Below are 20,210 nucleotides of genomic sequence, written 5' to 3' on the forward strand. Positions count from 1 at the left end.
TTAAATTTGCAGTAAAATTCCTTCAACCGTGAATCCATCAACTCAGGATTGTGAATTTATGACTGCAAAAATGCATTCTGAATCAAGCCCAGTGGGCTGTGCTGTTTAAAACAGGGGCTGATTATGGTTGGTATCTAAAGACCTACGCAGGCAAATCAATCGGTGTTACTCAGTCTGGCACTATGTATTTTCAACATGTATGACTACAGACGTGCATATTAAGTCCATTCCTAAACACCTTCATTAGCTTCGTTTCACCATATGAATCAACTTTAATGATATGAACACCGTAGGAAGGCTCCCAAAATTTTGGAATCTGACTTCCACACTAGTAAAAAAAAAAATGGCATTTTAAGTCCCACACTCATACAGGGACCTCACCTGTAGTGCTACATGAGCCACGAATGCTGGGATGCCCTTTGCATCAGACTCTCAATTGTTATCCATCCTACTACTTTCAGATCTCTCCTTAAAGTCCACTTTTTCTGATGGGATTCCAATTGCTGTTCTATAAGCAACACTGAGCAGGTTGAACATTACACACTCAACACTAGCCTACACCACCAAGCTATTATTTCACATGGGTGTCTCAACATATCTATCTGGGTGAACCGTGATGCACATGTTCCAATCTGAATGCACCACAAAGACATTCAGAGACTAGTCTGCGTACATAAAACTCATGCGCTCGTGCTTTGGACATGCAGAGGTTGCTGGTGCTTTTTGGTTGGTGCAACAGCTGTCTTTAATTTCAACATGTACAAAGTCAGACAAAGAGATGCCCAGCAGAAGAGAAGAGTCACCATGGGAGACCAGAGGAAATCGATACATGCATGCACGGGTGTGCACAAACTCACACATCAATTTTGTAATAAATAGCTTACACGCTGATGACAGAAAATAATCACTATTTCAATACCCTTGGCAATATAAGTCCAGAAGGGCTAGGTCCATGCCAGATTTTCATGATAAGCCCTATGTACATATGTTCCATCTGGATACATTGTATGGAAATCTTTCTGATGTAGAAAACGCGTGCTGGTTTCAGAGTTGCTGGAACTGAGCTGTAGACTCCATTCCCCTGGCAGAGAAGCACCAGCCCTCTTTAGATACCATTGCCTTGCCTGCTGAGGACCTCTAAGCTTATACTTTAGCTTGTGTTTTTTGGCCTGCTCAGCATTTTCTGTCTGTTTTTTTTATTTTTAAACACACTATCAAAGCAGGAAATACAAAAAATCTATTGCCCTGACGAGCCTGACATCGGGCCATTAACTCATTTTGCAGTTCAAAACAGCCATTCGAGGCACGACAGTCCTGAACAGGGAAATCTAGTGATATCTACTCAACCTAAACCAGGAAGCCAATCACAACTACCACCTGGTGGCCCAGTTGCGAACGGACCGCCATGTCAAGGGTTTGCACTGTCAAAGCCAGTTCAGCCTCAGCGGGCGCAAACTTCTTGGTTCTCCCACCACTAAAATAGGGCAGTGAAAATAACCGCCTTCATCTCCAGTTCTGTGAGTGAATTGTCACTATAAAATATATGTATGTATGTTGACTTAAGTAAAACAAATCTAGCTACAAAGCAATGGATTTCTGTAGAGAGGGTGGGAAATACAAGAACATAGAGCAGGATAAAGGAAGATGAACAGCACAGGCACATGGGAGGAGGGAAATGAGTAGTGGATGACTCTCTTTGAAAACCAATTTCTCAGCTAATGTCTCAGCTAATAATATGACACATGCTTCCAATGATGCTGTTGTACAAGAACATCCCGTGTAACCAAACTATTCTTTGCAAACAACTACTTTACACAATGCTAATATTACACAATGAAAACACATAAGATTTTCACTATGTCCCAAAGGGATATCTATTGTTTATCTAGTGAAAGGATGAGGCAGTACCTGCTTTCCCGTTACAGTGTTCGTACTCGTTTGCCATCATGTCTTGCACTGGGGAGGAGCAGGTGGAAATGGAAGAGGCACATGATGCTGGCCGGCTGAGATCTACCACTGACTGGTTTGATGGAGGTGGTGTCAGGTTGGCTGACGAATATGTTTGGTGTGGCGGACTGGGTGGAAGGCCATTCTCAAGGAGGAACTCATCCAGGTCGACATACTCTATTTCATTGTATGGGAGGGTACGCTCCCAGAGAAGCGAGCCTAAGAACGCACAGTGAGATGAACGTGAGCCTGGGATGTCCTCTTCCAGCTTCCGCTCCTTGTCTTTCATTATACCTGCATGTTGGGAGACACAAACACAATGGGATGAGAGAAATGAATATGGAAGAATGTAGGTGGTCTAAAAGTAGGTTCATGAAGAGGGGAGAGATCACATTGTGATGGTAGTCGATTGGCCGAGAAAGGGATAAAGGCTTTCGAGGAATGGCCAAAAGTGGAGACAAAGGCAAAGAGAGCAGAAGATCATACAGGACACAACCCACAGAAAAGGGGGTAAAGTATAATAAAACAGTACATAATGTCAGTAAAAGATAAAGAGTAGCTGAATAAGTAAAGGAAGGAGAGAAAGCAGAAAGGCTGGTACAGGGATATGGTTGGGGCTGAGAAATTGGGAGATCATCAAAGAAGGACAGAGCAACGTTTGGGACAAAATGTGAATGCAAATAGCAGAAATAAATAGATTTTTAAGAACGGGTCCAACAGGGAAAATACAGGCAGAAATATGAAAAGCGGAGATTTTTAGTGATGTGCTGTAGAAGATACAATTGGGATAGGAGGAGGGAATAACTAATGACTTTTACAGGAAGTTGATAATGCAAAGGCTATAAAAAGAGCCCTGATGTGGTATGGAGAAACTTTAATGGTGGGCAGAATGGGGCAAAGTAGGGGAACTTACAAATAAACATTGGCTTGGGTGATTCGGCAAAGGAGTTGTCATCAGAATGAGAGCAAAAAAAATGATAATTTAAAGTAGGTTGTGAGGAGAAATTGGTGAATCTAATGAGGAAAAGATCTACTCATTAAGGTTATATCAGCAGAGAAGGATATCATGAGACAACGCTGGAGAAGAAGGAAAGGGAAGAGAAACTCTCCAGAGCAGCAAAGCAGTGCTAATGGAGACAGCATTTGCATACATTAGACTGTTGTAACATGGAGCCTCTTCTCAAGGAACATCAAGACCAACACTTCATCCGCAAGTACGACTCTGCAGAAACTGGACCACATGTGCAATATATAAAAATTAATCTCATTTGATGCCCTCTTCCTTGTGTTGAATATTTGAGGCCGACATAATAACTAACTTTGCCAACTCCTTGAATCATGGAAGTTTATTAAGAAGAGTCACCTCCGGATCATTATTACATAACGTACGCAGTGGGTACTTCACCCTGACTGCACCCATGGTTTCGTAAATACTATGTCTGCCCTGCCTCAACTTCCTCATTCTGTAAGAACCACTGTTGTCAAGAAACCACCAACAGCAAAACAAAGCACCTCCCAGTCAGCCAGCTCGACAGGACCTTTTGGAAGACTTTCTGAAGTCTGGAATGCTAAGATAAGGGACGTCCCTAGCAAGTTGGCTATATCAACGGGCGTGAATCATTGAGATCTCATAAAAGCAATTTTCTTTAAAAAAAGCTTCTGTAATTATCGAAACCATGAGGTTTGGGATAATTAAGGAGCAGGTTCCATGGCAAGATACTATATATTTATCCCTATTTGTTGGGTGAAAATTTAAAACAGACATACAAAGCGGAAAGCAAGTGATACTACATTTGACATAAGAATGAGTGGGAGGAGGGGACTTCACAGCTGCTTATGGTGCCAGTTATGAGAGTAGAAGCTGAGAAGCTGGTGAGGGAGACATTCGATCAGATACATTGATATTAGACAGAGTCCAGGCAGGTAACATGATACTCTTTGCATGTGCTACACCGCTATGCTTAGTCAAGATGGGGAAATGCTTGAGTTGTGAGATATTATGAATGAATGATCTCTGAGTGCACTTAGAAGTCTACAGGGTTTAAGCTTACGGTAGGAGAGCCAAGGTGAAAGGTACCCGGTGGACAATTTACCTGACTGCTCCTGATATACAGGGAAGGTGCAAGGTTGGATGTGGCAACACATGCTTAAATGGGCCAGAGGCAAGATAATGGATAAAGGTTTAGTTCAGTGTTAGTGGGTGAGGCCTGTGGATGGGAACAGATTTGGACACAAGTGAGGAAAATGTATTAGTTTGTGTGTTACAACATGGTAAAAAAATATCCTGCACAAAGTCTTGATATTTTCGGGTTCAATTTGGTGTTTTCATGATAACAGTGAAAGTTTCTTTGATTAGGTACATTAAATTGAATATCTTTTCCCCAATTTTATTTACTCGCCATAACACTGACATTGTTTAGCATTAACGAACTCAAGATTTATTACTTTCAATATCACAATGGTGAGTCACCAAGTGGGGGAGACGTGTCCGAGTTCATTGGGCATTTTTAGCAGATCATAAAAAGTGAAACTACTATTAGTCTCTGAAATTTTTCTGCGATTTCACGGGAAGATAGCGATAGTAAAGCTAAAATGTTACACCACTCTGAAATTTCATCTTTAGTGGAGGAGCATACTGGTGGACTGGAAAGCCCTGGGGTATTGTGGAACCTTGTGCAATTTCACCCAGGGCTTAATTTCTTTGTTTTATAAAAAATCACGTCATTTCTTTTTTTAGAGTTACATTTTTTTTGCCCCCATTTGGGGGGAGATGGGTTCTAGAAGTGCTAAGGCTTTGGATTTTGAACGGGAGTTGAGCAGGTCAAGGGTCTGCTAAGTAGTAATTGGTGGGTATAGATTAGAACATTCTGCCACTAGAGGGCAGAATGTTCTAACAAAAAAAACAAAGCCTATGGGAGCGTAAGGGGATTAGAATACCCTCAGGCTCCCTGAAACCTTTGTTCACAGTCACAGCTATGAACAAAGAAACCTTGGAATGTTGGAGCTCCGGGCTTATACAAGCCATTATAAGCCAAGAGCGCTCTATTGTTTTCGATGGAGCTCCCAACATTCCAGTGTTCTAATAGCAGGTATAGCCCTCTACGGCGGGCTAAAAGACTATATTATGAGACAAACATAGAGTGAAATGGGTTATAGAAATTAAAATGAAAGTGTTCTATGGTCAAAGGTTTCTAATAGCTTAGTCATCTATTAATTGATCTTAACTTAAGACCCTCCAGCCGAAAGTGGTGTGAAAGCTGTGAATGAGGAATCGCCCATTGTGCACTTGCAATTTACAATTGGCTCAACAGCTTGTTCCAGAGGCTTTGTGGCATAGGCTGTGGGGCTGCTGCAGAGAGGCAGAACTATACCAAGATGTTTTCCCTAATTTAAAGCTGAGCAAAAGAACACACTTAGTAGTTTTACGTAACCCTGTATCGAGTCCAATAACTTAAAAGGTGCACAAAATGGTCATCTTTGGTCATAGACCAAAAGCATGGGCTGAAGGTGTGCAATCTCTATTTATCAGTGAATGAGGGGTTCTTATACATAATGACTATTGCCCACCATAAAGGAAATGTTGCCATCTGTTCCACGTCTTATTGTTTGTGTGAGTGAGAGGGAGAGTTTGTGTTTGTTTTTTGTAAGCGTATGCTGCTACCACCTGTCCCAATATTTTTTTCATTGTGTTAGAGAGATTTGCATCCACGCTGTACTTTTGTTGTGTGTTAATGAAGCTTCTTGAACTCCCTTTCGCTATACAAGGACTGATGAGTCCAAAAAACCCATTCACATCCGATGATAGCTCTGAATTTGGGCGCCAAGAGACACAAGGTGTGACTGCAATGGCAATCGGGCTGGCTGGTCGCGCATGGCAAAAGGAAGTCTTAGATTATGGAGACAAAAGTCTGAAAGCGGAAGAGATTGTGGAGACAAGCGGACAGAACGTCCTGCTGCTGCCAATGGAGCGGGTTGGGGGAGGGGGATTCAACTAACCCCACGTCTAGTGCTGTTTTTCAGGTTCCATTCCAGGATCAGGGACGCCCAAAGCACAATCTCAAGGCATGACAGATGCTTCCACTAGCAAGGCAGCAGGCTTCGGTGAAAGCACCGTACTTTCAACCAGGTAAGAACGCCAGTGAGGTACAGGGTCCAATGATGATCTCAATGGTGGTGGATGCAGGGTGTGAGTGGCAGCAAAAGGCAAGACTGTGTGAGGGTAAGTATATTAGGTACAGAGTAAGCGAAAAGGGATGGGGTAGACGCACAGCTGAAGTCGTCCACAGCTCCGTAGATGACCATAGAGATGGCAAAGTCCAAGGAAGAGTCCACAAAGTTAGGGGAAATGACAAATGAGGGACAAAAGGAAAGCAGAGGGGCACAGTAGGGAAAGAGAGTAAGGAGCTCAAGATAGATAAGCTCCCATTTATGGGGGTTATGAAGTCACTAGGGGCACACTTAATGTTGTCACCCAAGGAGAGCATTTGGAAGAGCGAATATGTTGAAATGTTCAAACTCCTACATAGAGAACAGAGGGCAAAGGAAGGCTCAAAATAGGATGAGTATGAGCTAGCTAAGTGCTTGATGGTACCAATGACCATTGAACATTGGACGGAGGCGCTCATCAAATACATACGCAAAACACAAATATAATTTCGCTATAACGCCTGGGCGTAGTATGACAAGGAGTTCCAGGCACGCATAGCTTGGGACCTGGAAGAAAAATGGGGGGAGATGATCACAGACCTATGACAGCAGACAATGGGATCAGCTAAATTTGGAAATACCATTTACACAGCCAGTGGTCTGCGAATTGTTTACTGCCCCTTTCAGTGCCGTCCCATCAAGGAGGGCTGGGTAATTCCATTAAGAGCCAGGGAGGACCCCAAAGGACATTTTGAGATTTCAATAAGGGCATGTGCACAAGGAATATTGTAGATTTTGGCACAAATGCTCTAAATGTTCAGGGAGACACCCCCCCCCCCCCCTGTCATTTGTATATTTGGACACCTTTTGAACTGTTATATTTAATTAAATGTGAATAGTAGCAATGGGTACAACAATATGTAGTAGGATTCAGATGAGACAGGCCAAGTGATCAATAAGTATCTTTATAGATTTTTGTGACAGTTAGATACATTGAAAATTGCTTAAAGACACTGTGTGCAAGTTTAACTACAATCTAGTAATGGTTTGTTTCTTTATAGAAACTGTCCTGAAGAAGGTTTTCAACCGAAACGCCGCGTCGACTTGTGTTCTCATGAACATTTTTAATGTATTGTGTAATATATTGTATTTTTGGTAAACATGATGTATTCAACAACTGTATGAAAACCAAAACTTTTTTAATCTTGTAAAGTGTAATAAATGTATGCTCAATTTTTAAACTTATCTTGTTGTATTGCTGTAACTTGTCACAAATACATATAAAACTGTCTTTGAGAGATTGATATAACTGCATGCTAGGTTCCAGTCTAGGGTTTATATATTCCTGAATTATTGTGATTTATATAACTATTTTCCTCGTACTGGGTGGTTGTGCCTAATAATCAAACGAAACGCAGTGGGTACTAAATCCCGGTTGATCATCTTCACGGGATCTTTTTGATCTTTTGACTTTAGGGACACTGTAACTTTCTTAAACTTCGTTCCCCTGGTCCAAGACCGTATATTAGGGGGGCTCCTATACATTCTTTGTGATTTACCCAACTGCTTTTTTAAACACAGTGACTGCATTAGGTAGTGCAGCACTGAGTTCCGTGGCTGCCAAAATCTGTTCGACATTTATTTACTGTGTGATTTTGATTTACTTTTTTTTACAGCTATACATATATTGTATGTCATTGTTACTTTAGATTTTCAGTGCCTGTTTATTGTTGGTCAATAATATTTATTTTTTTATAAACAATGTTGTAACATACGCATAACTGATGTGGAAAATGTTGCCTAATGCTTCATTTCAAGATTTGTGGCCTAAATCAGTACCAGGATAATATTAGTGGGATACCCTCAGGTTCATGTAGACCTGCCTGCCGTGGGAGAGAGAGAGTTTCAGCCAGACAGAGAATGTGACAGGAAAAGAGAGTGTGAATAGGTATACAGGGAAAAGAAAGGTAGGCAGAAACACATGTATGGATAGATAGAGACTCACAGGACATACCCTGACAAAGAGACTGAGGCAGATTAAGAGATCGATAGAAACAGCAAAAATAAAATGATATAAGACATAGAATTGCATCCACAAGGAGAAGTTCTGGGTGGAAACTGACAAACTTCCAAATGGAAATAGGGCGTAACCAGGAATTGTAAAAAGTATTGTGGGATACAGTATGCCACAGATAGTTAGTATGTTGTCGGCTGTTGCACCTTAGTTCTGTCCTGGCTTCTGCAAAATTGTATGAATCTTGTCAGATTGAAATATTTCCATATGATTCTGTTCCATTAGCTGAAACGATTGAGTACAGGGAGCAAACGGGCTATAAAACCTCACTAAAAAAATCTGTATTTAGGAACATCGTCTTTCTTCTCTAAATACACCGAGCAAAAATGATTTATGGTACACGCCTGAGAGGAAAATGGCTGACAACAAATGCCTCATAAAGGTCTGATGGAGCAATCCTGACAGGGCGTGACTCAACATCCGCCCTATCACGTTTTGCCACACCCAGAGCAGGTGTTTTGTGTTTGTTTCTTTTCCAGGATGAGTACAGTCAACAGAATTCCTTTTACATAATAATTAATATTACTTAAGAAAAACGGAAGTGCCTTCAGAGACGTCTATAAATAACAGGCACGTGTGTTTATTTTTCGAAGAGGCACGTGCAGGAAACTTACGGTGATAATTTTTTTAATACAAAGGTGGAATTATAGGATTTGAGGAAGATAGGTAGAATAGTAAACACTGAATCTTTACACGAGGGATATGCAACTTCTGAATATCAATATTGTGCACACTTGTGAGACGATCTGAAATCCGTCTTTTTTTTATTCCTCGATGGGACAACAATTCGAGCACTATGTAAAATAATGCCCAAATCAAGTTCAATTCATTACATAAGTGCACCAGTCTAGTGAAAATTTCAAAATGAACTCTAGTTAAAACTTCAGCCAGACTGGTGCATCAGAACGTTGGGAAGCAGAGAAAAAAATAACATGCAACACCAATGCCTGGGCTGTGTTGGAGGGACTGGGCCATGCTCAGTCAAATCTCACCCGAGCAGGAAATTCCTAGGATAGGAAAGTATTGAAGAGAAGGATTGGTGACCTTATGGGTTTACGTGAAAGACTAGCCCTGAGGTTCTTGTGCACCGATTAAGCCCTAGTTTCATCGGTGCACAAGTCAATTACGTTGCGGCTCGAAAATAGAGACTAGTCGCTGAAGGAAACCCAGCGGGGAAACGTGCCGTCGGAATCAAAAACCACGAGCCTCTAAAGACCCGGGTAGATCTTTGAACAATCATACATCGACAAGTATACAAATCAGTTCCGTTGCCAGGACAAGGGGAGTGCAAAACCACAGACCCGCAAAAAGGCCGACTGGGTGGAACATAAAGATGTATAAAAATATTGCATTATGAGGTTAATTCGAAACTTTATTAAAATTGAAAGATATCAAGGCGACATTCAGTTCCAAATTAACAAAGCACCTTATGTAACATTCACCTCGGAATTGGAAAACGGATCCTCATCTTTGTGGAGTGCACAGGTGATGCTGATAATAAGGAGAAGTTTATTTGTATTGTCCTGAAGAAGGTGGTCGTAATCAATTAATACCACCGAAACGCGGCGACGCACCGATACGAGTTAAATTTGGAGAGGTCAACATCAGTGAGGGCATTGGGAACTGTACCCAACTCAATGTTGCACTAAAGAAATCTAGATTAACAACCATAAAACAGAGTTGATTGTCTTTGTTTGCTTTTCTCCTATATAGCTGTATGAATTTTTAAAGTGTTTTTTGTATATATACGTATTTATTGTACATTCAGTGGAATATTTTTTTTACTTTGTAATAAACAGCCTGTTTTTTTATATAATTTCTGTGGTATATAATTTTTCATTTGCAAATGTTTCACTATTGATTGATGGGGTTTCGAATTTTGAATGGTTGAATAATCTGAATGGTAGTTGTGTTTCATGATATACAAACAGCCCTAAGGGAAAAATTCTGTTTTTACCCATATTATGAGCCTACAGTCACTGATATGGCGACTGTGATTTGAGTGAACACTCTGTATTCTATCAAAGCTTTGCAGCTTTGATAGAATACGGAGTGGTAGTGTGCTAGTTTGGCATTTCCTTCAGCACTGGAATAGGTATAGGACGTGGAAGGTGCTGAAACAGGTAATTCTGCAGAGAAGTGTGGTCCTTTAAAAAAGTACATGACTTTTGGAAATGTAATGCTATTTGAAAATGATGTCATGCTGTTTAGTGATTAACTTGTAGGCTATGGATGTGGTTGTGTCCCTAAGATGTCCTTGAGGATATGGTGTACTAAAATGTAAGCTGTGGATTTAGACTAGTGGCTTAGAAGTCAGGTGTGGTCTAGAGAGCAAAGATCAATAAAGATAGAAAATAAAGCTCTATTAACCGCTTCCTCATTTGACCAAACTGTGGGGCCCGGGACAAATTGTTTTAACTTCTTATTTCTCATTTATCTTAGCTTCTGTCAAAAAACGGCCCACCAGAGTTTTAACCTTTGTTAAAAAAATAGTTAAAAAGTGAACATATAAAAAATAACCTGTTATTTATAAGTCCTTCAAGTATGGATTTGCCTTTGTGAATGAATCAATCATCCAGTAACAGGCATTAGCCTAACTGTGCACAAAGCATTTATAGCAGCTAGGAGACTTTGCAATTTGCCCATTATTGGGGCATGAAGGTGGCACATCATTTTATCACCTGCTAACATAGGGAAAAACAAGAAAAACATGTTTGTTGCTTTAGAAAACGACAAAAAATATCTAACTCATTATGAACCGTATTTTCTTTTTTGCCCTCTGTAGATAATGTGGAGCAACAGGAAATCAACTGAAGTGTATTCGGGTGAATAACCTTTAATTTCATAGAAAAAGTATTCCAAGCATTTTTTTGCATGAAGTATATATAGGTCAGGCCTTCTTTTGTCATATCATTGTCTGGCACAAATGAACGATATTATATTTGACCTTTTAGTGGTTAATGCCACTAAAACTACCAATTTCCAAGTCAACCAGTTAGCTTTCTGGAGCTAGATTTTACCTCATTGGCAACATCACCTTCGTTATTTCTATATTGCGCTACTATTAGGGGAAGGAAATGCCTAATGCACCTATCATTGGGGATGATAGTAGACTGTCCCTACAAACATTAAATGTGGCTTACTAATTTCTTGCAGTGACCAATTTAGAGTTACACAAAACATTCTACTACAATTCCTAAGTGATTGGGGAGAAACCCTGACTTTTGGGATGCAAAGAACAATTTGGGTCCCAGGCTTATGTGAGAAATCTGTGACCACTGAAAAGCTCCCGAATGGGTTGATTTGTGGGGGCAATAAGAGTGCTGTTGCATTCTCTGTAATGAAGAGACTGTAATAAAGTAGGTTTCAGATAGGTATCATGAGTTTAGTAGTATTGCTGTTAGGAAAACCCAGGTGAGAGCGAGAGGTGATCTCTTGATCTCCAAGATGGAGGTCTCTATAGGTTACATTCATTTGCCCACTGCTCTGCCACTTTCTGTGACTTTCACATGATCTACCAGAACCTGGTGTTATTTGGCAGTGGCCTCAGTTCCTCAGCAGGACCATCCAAGTAAAGGCTGAAACCAAAGGAATCTCTTCGAACTGAGATAACAACTTACACAGGCCTGGATCTCAGTACAGATGCACTGTGTGCCATAATAAATTGCTGACTCAGTCACTGCATGCCATCGATGCTAGTCAACCTGACTACCAACTGAACATATTTCTTTAAGTAAGGAGCGGTGGCCACAAAACTCATAACTGTTCTTAAAACAATCGACCATTTTGCCAATGGCAATTGCTCCAAGTAAAAGTCAGGGTTCGATTTGAAATATTCTATGGCTCTAAGACTCTTCCTTTTTGGCTAGTGCATCTACTCAATACCACCACCGCAAAAGCCCTCCAACATCCTCTGTAGGACCCTCAGTAATGCAAACATCCTCAGGCTCGGCACTCCTACACGTGACACATGTTGGTAGAGTAAAGAGATGCTTCTCCATCCGAGATCTAAAAATGTGCAACACCCAACCTCCCCCTCATTAAAGTTCATAATGTTCATCACCTTTATCTGAAAGACCGTGAAAACACTATTTACCTCCCACCTCAAGAAGTAAACACTCTACTGAACTGAATTTCCATTCCACCAATCTAAAGATCATGATCAAAGATCAGACCACACTCTTGCCCTATTTGATCACGAATTTCACACCCTCCTCTACATAAAGAACAAACTCTCCCACACTGATCGACCCTCCCCATCACTGTAGCCGCTTGCTCGTATTACTCAGCCCCCTTACTCATCCTCCTAATCCACTCTCCAGTTTTATCTGTCAAACATCTTTCACATCCATCCTCACTGCCCCACACTCCTGCGGTGTCCTCTGTGAGGGAGACTCTCCTCAAATCTCCATCTTAAAGGTATGTTCTACTACACCCTAAACCACAGGCACTTCTAAAACCCTGTTTCAAGCCCTACTCATGTTCAGACCCTTCTCACTTAGGATATACTAAGACTTGTAATCTGATCAAACAAAATACACCTTTATGACAACCTTAAATCTCACCAATCCTGACGAGCACCCAGGTTACACACCTAAACCTGGATTAAAGAGCTGAATTACCCGAAGAACTGCAAATGCTGCCCTTACCTATATTTTAAACTTCTACAGTGATTACCCTCAAAGCTCTGCCCTGTACACAACATCCCTTATGGCTAAAATTGAAGTCCTCGATCCTAATAATCATTTCATTGTCTGACTCTCTGGACGCATCAACAGCTCTATGACGGTCCAACATGGATATGTCAATAATAATCCATTGATATCTGTAAAGCGCGAACATATCACCCCTTGAAAGTTTCAAGGCACTGGGGTCAGGGAGATTAAGTGAGCTATTCCCCAGAGTCACATGGTGCTGGGCTGAGCTGCTGCTAGCAACCGAACTGTGAGCCCCGCGCTTTGGAGTCAGCTGCTCTGGTGGCTGCACCACACCCGTCTACTGTTTCCTCCACTTCGACTCTTCCAGAACTCACTCAAGTCCATCCCGCGCAGCAACAGAGAACCTCGCCAAATTTGATTTACTCAATCATTTTCAGAAAATTACATTAAAGATCGGGTCCTTTCTTGCAATACATCTGGTACACATACCTCAAGCATTTTGTAGGTATATAAGTCATTATGAGAGAAAGATATTCTCAGCCCTCTTACAATAGAATCGGGATAAAGCCATGAAACCTGATTTAATCCCTGTGTAATGCAACTCCCATTTCCACAAATAAGCCCTTATTTCGGAAAAGTGTTCCACTTATTTGCAAAACAGCACCCATACTTTGTCTAGAATTTGCAGACTTGATTAGCTTGGAAAATGCAGACTCACTTTTTGTGAAGGAAATGTGGCTAACCAGAAACATGCAGCCAGAAACTGATCTCATGTTACAAGCAGGCTGTGCAATAGTATATCAGGGAGGGGAAGAGAAATCATGTAATGTTGTGGCCTTGATACATTAGATCAGCCATTCAAAGCATAGATCTAAATATTGAAACGTCACCAACATTCCAATGCCTATGTACTGAAATATGATCGGCTAAATGCATACCTATTTTCCACCTCATCAATTATGCCCCATGTTGACAACGCATTATTTCTTGAACAGCTGATGAAACCTTTAAAGATGGGGCCAATTCTGCTGCAAATAACATCTTCGTAGGCGATTTCAATATGCAAAGGATTTTAGTCTAAATATGGGACAACAGAATGATATGAAAGCTCTCAATTCACCCACTTTCTGAAAAACAACTATCCAGAACGGCACCCATACATTTGAAAGTTTCAACTCTAGACCACATAATCGCAAACGCCGGTTCCATAAAGAGTGAAAATCCAATTCCAGAGAACTGGTCTGATCACTTTTTGTTTCCCTTTACCGTTCCCTGCACCAAGTCCTATGTTATGAGTCAAGCTAAGAAACCAAAACCATGGCTAAATAACTTTAACAACATCAACAGGGCATCAACTGGAAAATTAGATCCCAGCTAAATTTTAGAATAACAGATTGGAACATGACACAACCATGACAATAGACCTTTGTAATTCTATCATGACTGCAGCGTCAGATGAACTTTCCCCATTTGAGATAAAAATGCAGAATAAAAACAAAAGTTACCAATAGTTGTCTAGAGAAATAAATTAAAAAAATAAACTACTAGGCACGACGAGAGAGAAAATATGGCGATAAAACCTATTATCTCCAAACTTTGCAAATCTAAGATCCAACCTTAAAGTCTGCAAAAAACACATAATTGAGATTTAGAATTCCTTTATCAAATTTGAAATCAGTGTGGTGAAAAATCGATCTAAGAAACGTATTTTCGAGCTTGTCAAAAGGTGTATCAACCCTATAAATATCATAACAACAAGACTCTAAGCAAAAACCAGAGAAACTCTTAATTTTCTTCCAAGACAAAATGAGAAAGCTAGAACGAGACCGCTCCTCTGACTATTTTGACATGCCCTTTCATACCTTAAAATACAAACATAGTGAGACGGTCATCATTCCAGGAGCTATCACAAGCAGATATGAAAAAGAGCTTTCCAGATCTGAAACCATCCCTCACTTTCAGGTCATGTCCCGGAGAAACTGCTGAAAGACATCAGTTCATTCCATATTTCATTCCTAGCGACTGCAGTTATCCTTACTGAAACAAGGCACAGTTCCTGTAGTACTAAAAACTGGCTAAATCACCCATTAGTCAAAAAATAGGTGCAGACCTGAATAACTTCCAGTAGATTTCCAACCTTCCTTGTCTTGAAAAAATTATGGAGAGCTGGGACTTGAAATAATAAACAGGTTTCATCTAAGAATTTAACCTCCTTGATGATATTCAATCAAATTTCTGATATGTCTTCTGTGCAGAATCCGTTCTGGTACACATAGTGAACGATATGCGTCACACCCCAGAGAAAGGAGAACCATGTCTACATATCCTTTTCCACTTGCCAGAGACAGCTGCTCAGTCGTGACATAATTTGAATCCTATCTGACTAATTTGTCTCATCAAATAAAGCTGGCAAAATCCATTTTAAACCCTTCCCCCTTCAACAAGGAATCCCCCGGGTAAATTCTGTCCCAACGCTCTTTTATATAAATGTATTTCTCCAATCTAAATGAATGATATGCAACTTTACCTGAAATTCTCCTCTTCTGGGGACATTGTTGACTTGACAAACACCCTAAAAGTCCTCCAGTCCTGGAGGCGTACTCATCAACTGAAAATAAACACTCTGAAGATTGAGTTTCTCCTTATCTCGCCATCAAAGTGCTCAATGCCCAAATCACTTTATTTGGAAGTTAATAAAAAAACATCTCAAAATGTACAAATATCAGATAAAAACTGAAGCTGTAAAAAAATAGTTAATGAAATGCGTACACATGCAATCCAATAAGAAATATAAAACAGGAATAAGGGGGGTTGAAATGTCACAATGGGTCACAGAAGATGGACTGGAAATGCTTAAACACTCGAAGGATATAGTGAATATCTCGGGCAGGACAGAGGTTCTAACCACCAAGATAGCAACTAATGTGAAGAGGTGTCAATCAGAAGCCTTTATAGATAATGCTACCCTCGAGTGTCATTTCAAGAGATGCAATCTAGCCAAACAAGTAGACACCTGTGAAGATGCTTAAACCTCTTGAAAAACACAATTATGGGATTTTATCTAATGAACCCTTCTTCTGAGCAATGTTTGTTTACTGTGTTTTTAGCTATGACATCCAAATTAATGAACTGTTATCATTCTCATGGTTGAAAGCGCCCTGCAACCCATGGTTTGCGCTATATAGAGCTACAAAATAGATAAATAGAGTAGTGGCTTCATCTCTGATGCCTCTTCCTTACATAGGAAAGGGCAAGGCCACTGTTACATACTGAGGCTTTGGGGGTTGTCAGTGGTCGATTTCAACAGTGCCAAACCTTAAAACCCTGAGCTATTCCTACTGGGGTACCTGTCTATTGTAAATCTTGTTTATGCCCACCAGCCACCTCCCCTACTCCCAATTGGAGCCAGAGGACCTGAACCTGAGCTGTGGATAAGGAAAGGTTAAAAAGAACTGATGTTCTTCTACTCAGTGAACAGATATTTACCGTAGTCCGAGTGTCGGTTACTTCCCATTAGTGCACAGAGGCATAAAGACCATACTTATGTGACGACAATCATGTAAAAATCAAAAGGCATGGAGACAGTGAAATAGAACCTGAGTTTATGTTAAGGAGAAAGGGGAGACAAGGTAGTAGTCACTTTGCGCAAAGTGCACCACTTCCCGAGGTTAACAATGCAGATACAGAGAAAAGCCTGTACTATTAATTAGAGGACAGCGAAGGCCATAAGAGTATCTTACAACATGGTTAAACAATTTAGAATCAGACTAGTTGTGGCATTGATACAAAAAAACCACAAGATATAGTCACTATTCCATAGGAAGATAGCGCTGTAAATTGGTATACGGATACTTTCAATAAACAGTAAGTGAGATAAGAAGAATCAAGGTAATCTGGCTGGCTTACGTTTATGTCAAACATGGTCACCTACAGTGATGTTTCAAGGTATGGGCAAAGTTGGCTATTGGCCACAGCACCCACCTTTCAAGGGGATCTCTGGAATGTGATATTTTTATTTTCTAACTCACCTCTGTCCATTTCTCTTTCTCAAAGCCTCATCTCATCTCTCTCCTCTTACTCTGTCTCTCTCTACCCAGTGTAATCGTATGAATTATTTTGTGGGCCCCAGGCAGGACATACTTCAGCTACTTTCGTATGACCCCATTTCATAATTTTAATGTATAATTCGATATTGTGTGGCATGATACAGGCTAGCAGAATATGGGTAATAAAAGTCTAAATTGTTCATAACAGAGGACCCAAAAATAAGACTTGACTTGCCCCCAAAATCCTTAAAATGGCACTGATCACCTAAACCGCCTAAGGGTCTTTAAAATAAACAGCAGAGAGGTTCAGTTGGATGGACAACGAATTTCTATAGAGAATCCCTGGGAAGCCCGCGCCTCTTTGCTACACCACATTCCTTTTGCTATATGTTCAGAGGTTTGGGCTGACGACAACTTGAAAATGATAGATCACATTCAAAGTAAACTACATAGAATGTAGTTTGCTGATGAACTGCAGGTACCTGCCAGCTTCTGGACTCTCAGAAGAAAACGTTAGTAAATTTGAGCTGATGTCCCTTTATTACAAGTGATGCAGACACGCACAGTGAGCTCAGTTACGGGTAGTGGCTTTTCAGTGGTGCAAACCCTTAAGAGGGCCAATGACTGGCTTCAACATTGCACTTGAATTAGGGCTGGCTGGCAGGACTTTTGTTAACCGAGTGACTAGGAAACATGGACAAACCCAATGTATCTGAACAACACTACTTGATAGACATTGCCATAGTGACCCTGAAGTTTCAGCTCCCTGATTGGTCATTTTGTTCGGATCCCCTAGCCCTTGGTGGGTTTGTTGGTTACATATTTTTTTGTTTTTGCAGTTTTCATATAGCACGTACTGGACCCTAAGGAAATGGAGTGCTTTACAAAGTCAGAAGCTCTTGCCGTTAGGCCTCATCCTCTCCCGCAATGAACAATTGCTTCCACAGCTTGGTTGACTGCTCACGGTCAATAGTCTGGATACAGCTGAAAAAGGCTAATGTATTCGAAATAACTCTAGGACATTTGATGTGAGCACATGGTCCTCGCTCTCAAAACTGTAGCAAAGTTATTTATTGAAGATACAGTCCTCCATGCGTGGTGCTACCTCTTCCGGCCAGCAGTAACTGCCAATGCCTGGAACTTACAAGAAGCCCCATGACAAAAGAGCAAAAGAGCGAAAGCCTAACTAACGTTCACCACTGAGGTGCAAAGACATGTTTGGAATGAAAGGTACACAGCTGGAGATTAAAGGAAGCAAGATCACAACAGACATCTCATGTGTCAGCCGACGGCGTGTCCAGAAAACTTTCAACATAAAGTTAGCGATCACGTAATACCACTTAGTTTGGCACTAGGTATCAGGAGAAGTGAGTAGATTTACTGCCACTCCAGTGCCATTGATGAGTTGGTATGGCAGAATTGGGGTAGAGTCAGTTACATGTTTAGCTAGTGCATCATACGTGTTTTGTGGCTTTGTTCAAATCCTGTCAGCCTGTCGGAGGCTCCAACCTCTCACGCTATCTACTAATTTTCCCTAAAGTCAAGTTTGCCTCTGGCTTACCTCTGTTTATACGCAAGGCAAGCACGAGGCCAAAATAAAGATTTCACGTGTGTTTGTGCATCGAACACACCAATTCTTTGCCAAGATGTCGGCCTGGGGCTTCAGTGGGAGGAGGTATGTTGTGGTTTGTGTAAATCCTGTGTTTGTCACCCTGAGGCGGAAACCAGAAAAAACGTGACTTTTAATCCACGAGGTGTTTTTTTGTAAACCAAAGAACTGCATCGTGTGGCTCAGCCGCGTGAGCGAGCGCGCCTTTTTTTTTTTAATTACTATGGTTTCTTAGGAGTGCCGCACCTTTCCGGTGTGCAGGGTGGATCTTTGACGGAAGTGATCCATGTGTTTGAAGCAGGACCTCGTGGGAAAATGTGATGATTTCTGATAGGCCAGGCAGGGCCTTTCAACAGTAGGATTGCATAAAAAGTCATAGGCATATAATGATGCCTCCCTATCCCGTGACTTAATCTGTAAATAGAAATACAGGCCCATCTGTGCAAGGCAAGCGATTAACTTTTCCCTAGCCCGACTGGCTTTACGGAGGGTGTGCCCCTCCGCCCGTGCAATGTTGGCACTAAGAGGTCAGCCACAGAATCCCACCGGCTGGGCGAACTTCATAAATATTGTAACCTTATACCGAACCACCTAACACAAGGAGAATTAGTAATAAAAAAAGTCCCCACTCGGCTACAGTCCATACACTACTTGGTGTAACCTGGACCAACAGTTACACTTGCAACATGCTGGTGACAACTCCAGTTGCAGCTGGCAGCGTTGGGATGGGTGTCATGGCTGCCGCTTTGGGGTTGCCAAAGTAGTGAACCGTGGGTGTAATGTAGAGTCTATATAAAATGCAGGCGGTAAATAAACAACAACAAAAATCACGTGTCTACCTTATCAGCACTGCAGAAGTCAGGTTCAATGGGTAGGCTGGAGATGTATGTTAGGAAAGGAACGATATCTGGTTCAGAAAACAAACATTGGCCTACAGGTGGAACAGTCTATACTTCTTCGTAAGGGTGAGTGAAGGAGCTGATAGCCGTGAAAACACTACAGTCCTAGCAGTGCACGCCACAGACGGACTTTCACTTTCAAACGACCTTATAGTTTTCCAATTCCAACTTGGGGAGGGTGAAGGATGACTACAGGCGGATATCCGAATCTGCGCCCAGGGCAGCTACCCACAGAGGACCAGGCCGCGCGGGCAGCCCTCTGAGCTGCCTCTTGCAGCAGGTGCCTGTCACTGCCGGGGAGGGCGGCGCTTTGCCCACCCTCCGGCAGAGCAGCAGGGCTCCTCACCATGGCAACCTGCAGTGAGGCAGCCAGTAAGAACAGGCCTTACATACTGAGCACTGACCGCGCCGCACTGTTCCCAGGATCATCATGTAACAGTAGACGTGATAGACAGGAGACAACCACCAGGTGACAGGCGGGAGACCCACTTTATGTGACAGAAGATGGGACGGACGTGCAGACTGAAGGCCTCCCAATAAGAGACAGTAGTTATGAAAATCCTACAGAGAGCCGACCCTCTGCAGGTGACAGAAGATGTGACAGACATTTAAAAAAGTACACTGCCAGACGTGACAGACATTCAGGCGAGGATCTAGGCCCACTCTTATGTGATAAGTAGACAGGACAACCGTCAGGTGACGGTGAATGTGACAGTCAGAGAAACAGAAGACACCATGTTATGTTATGTTATGTTATGTTAAGGGAATTTTGTATAGCGCACTGTCACCGGAGGTATCATGGCCATCAGGTGACAGCAGGTGTGAGATCGA

At 41.6% G+C, this 20,210-nt stretch overlaps 1 protein-coding gene across 1 annotated transcript in view; it reads right to left on the reverse strand.

The window, feature by feature from the left end:
- The window catches only part of DBP (D-box binding PAR bZIP transcription factor), a 103,718-nt gene that overhangs the window by 79,394 nt on the left and 4,114 nt on the right, over positions 1 to 20,210 (reverse strand). Inside the window, exon 2 of the mRNA XM_086930402.1 lies at positions 1,909 to 2,241. Coding sequence (XP_086786528.1) covers positions 1,909 to 2,241 — 333 coding nt within the window. The remainder of the gene's footprint in view (positions 1 to 1,908; positions 2,242 to 20,210) is intronic.

The sequence above is a fragment of the Lissotriton vulgaris genome, chromosome 7 (assembly GCF_964263255.1).
Source record: "Lissotriton vulgaris chromosome 7, aLisVul1.2, whole genome shotgun sequence".
Taxonomy (NCBI): domain Eukaryota; kingdom Metazoa; phylum Chordata; class Amphibia; order Caudata; family Salamandridae; genus Lissotriton; species Lissotriton vulgaris.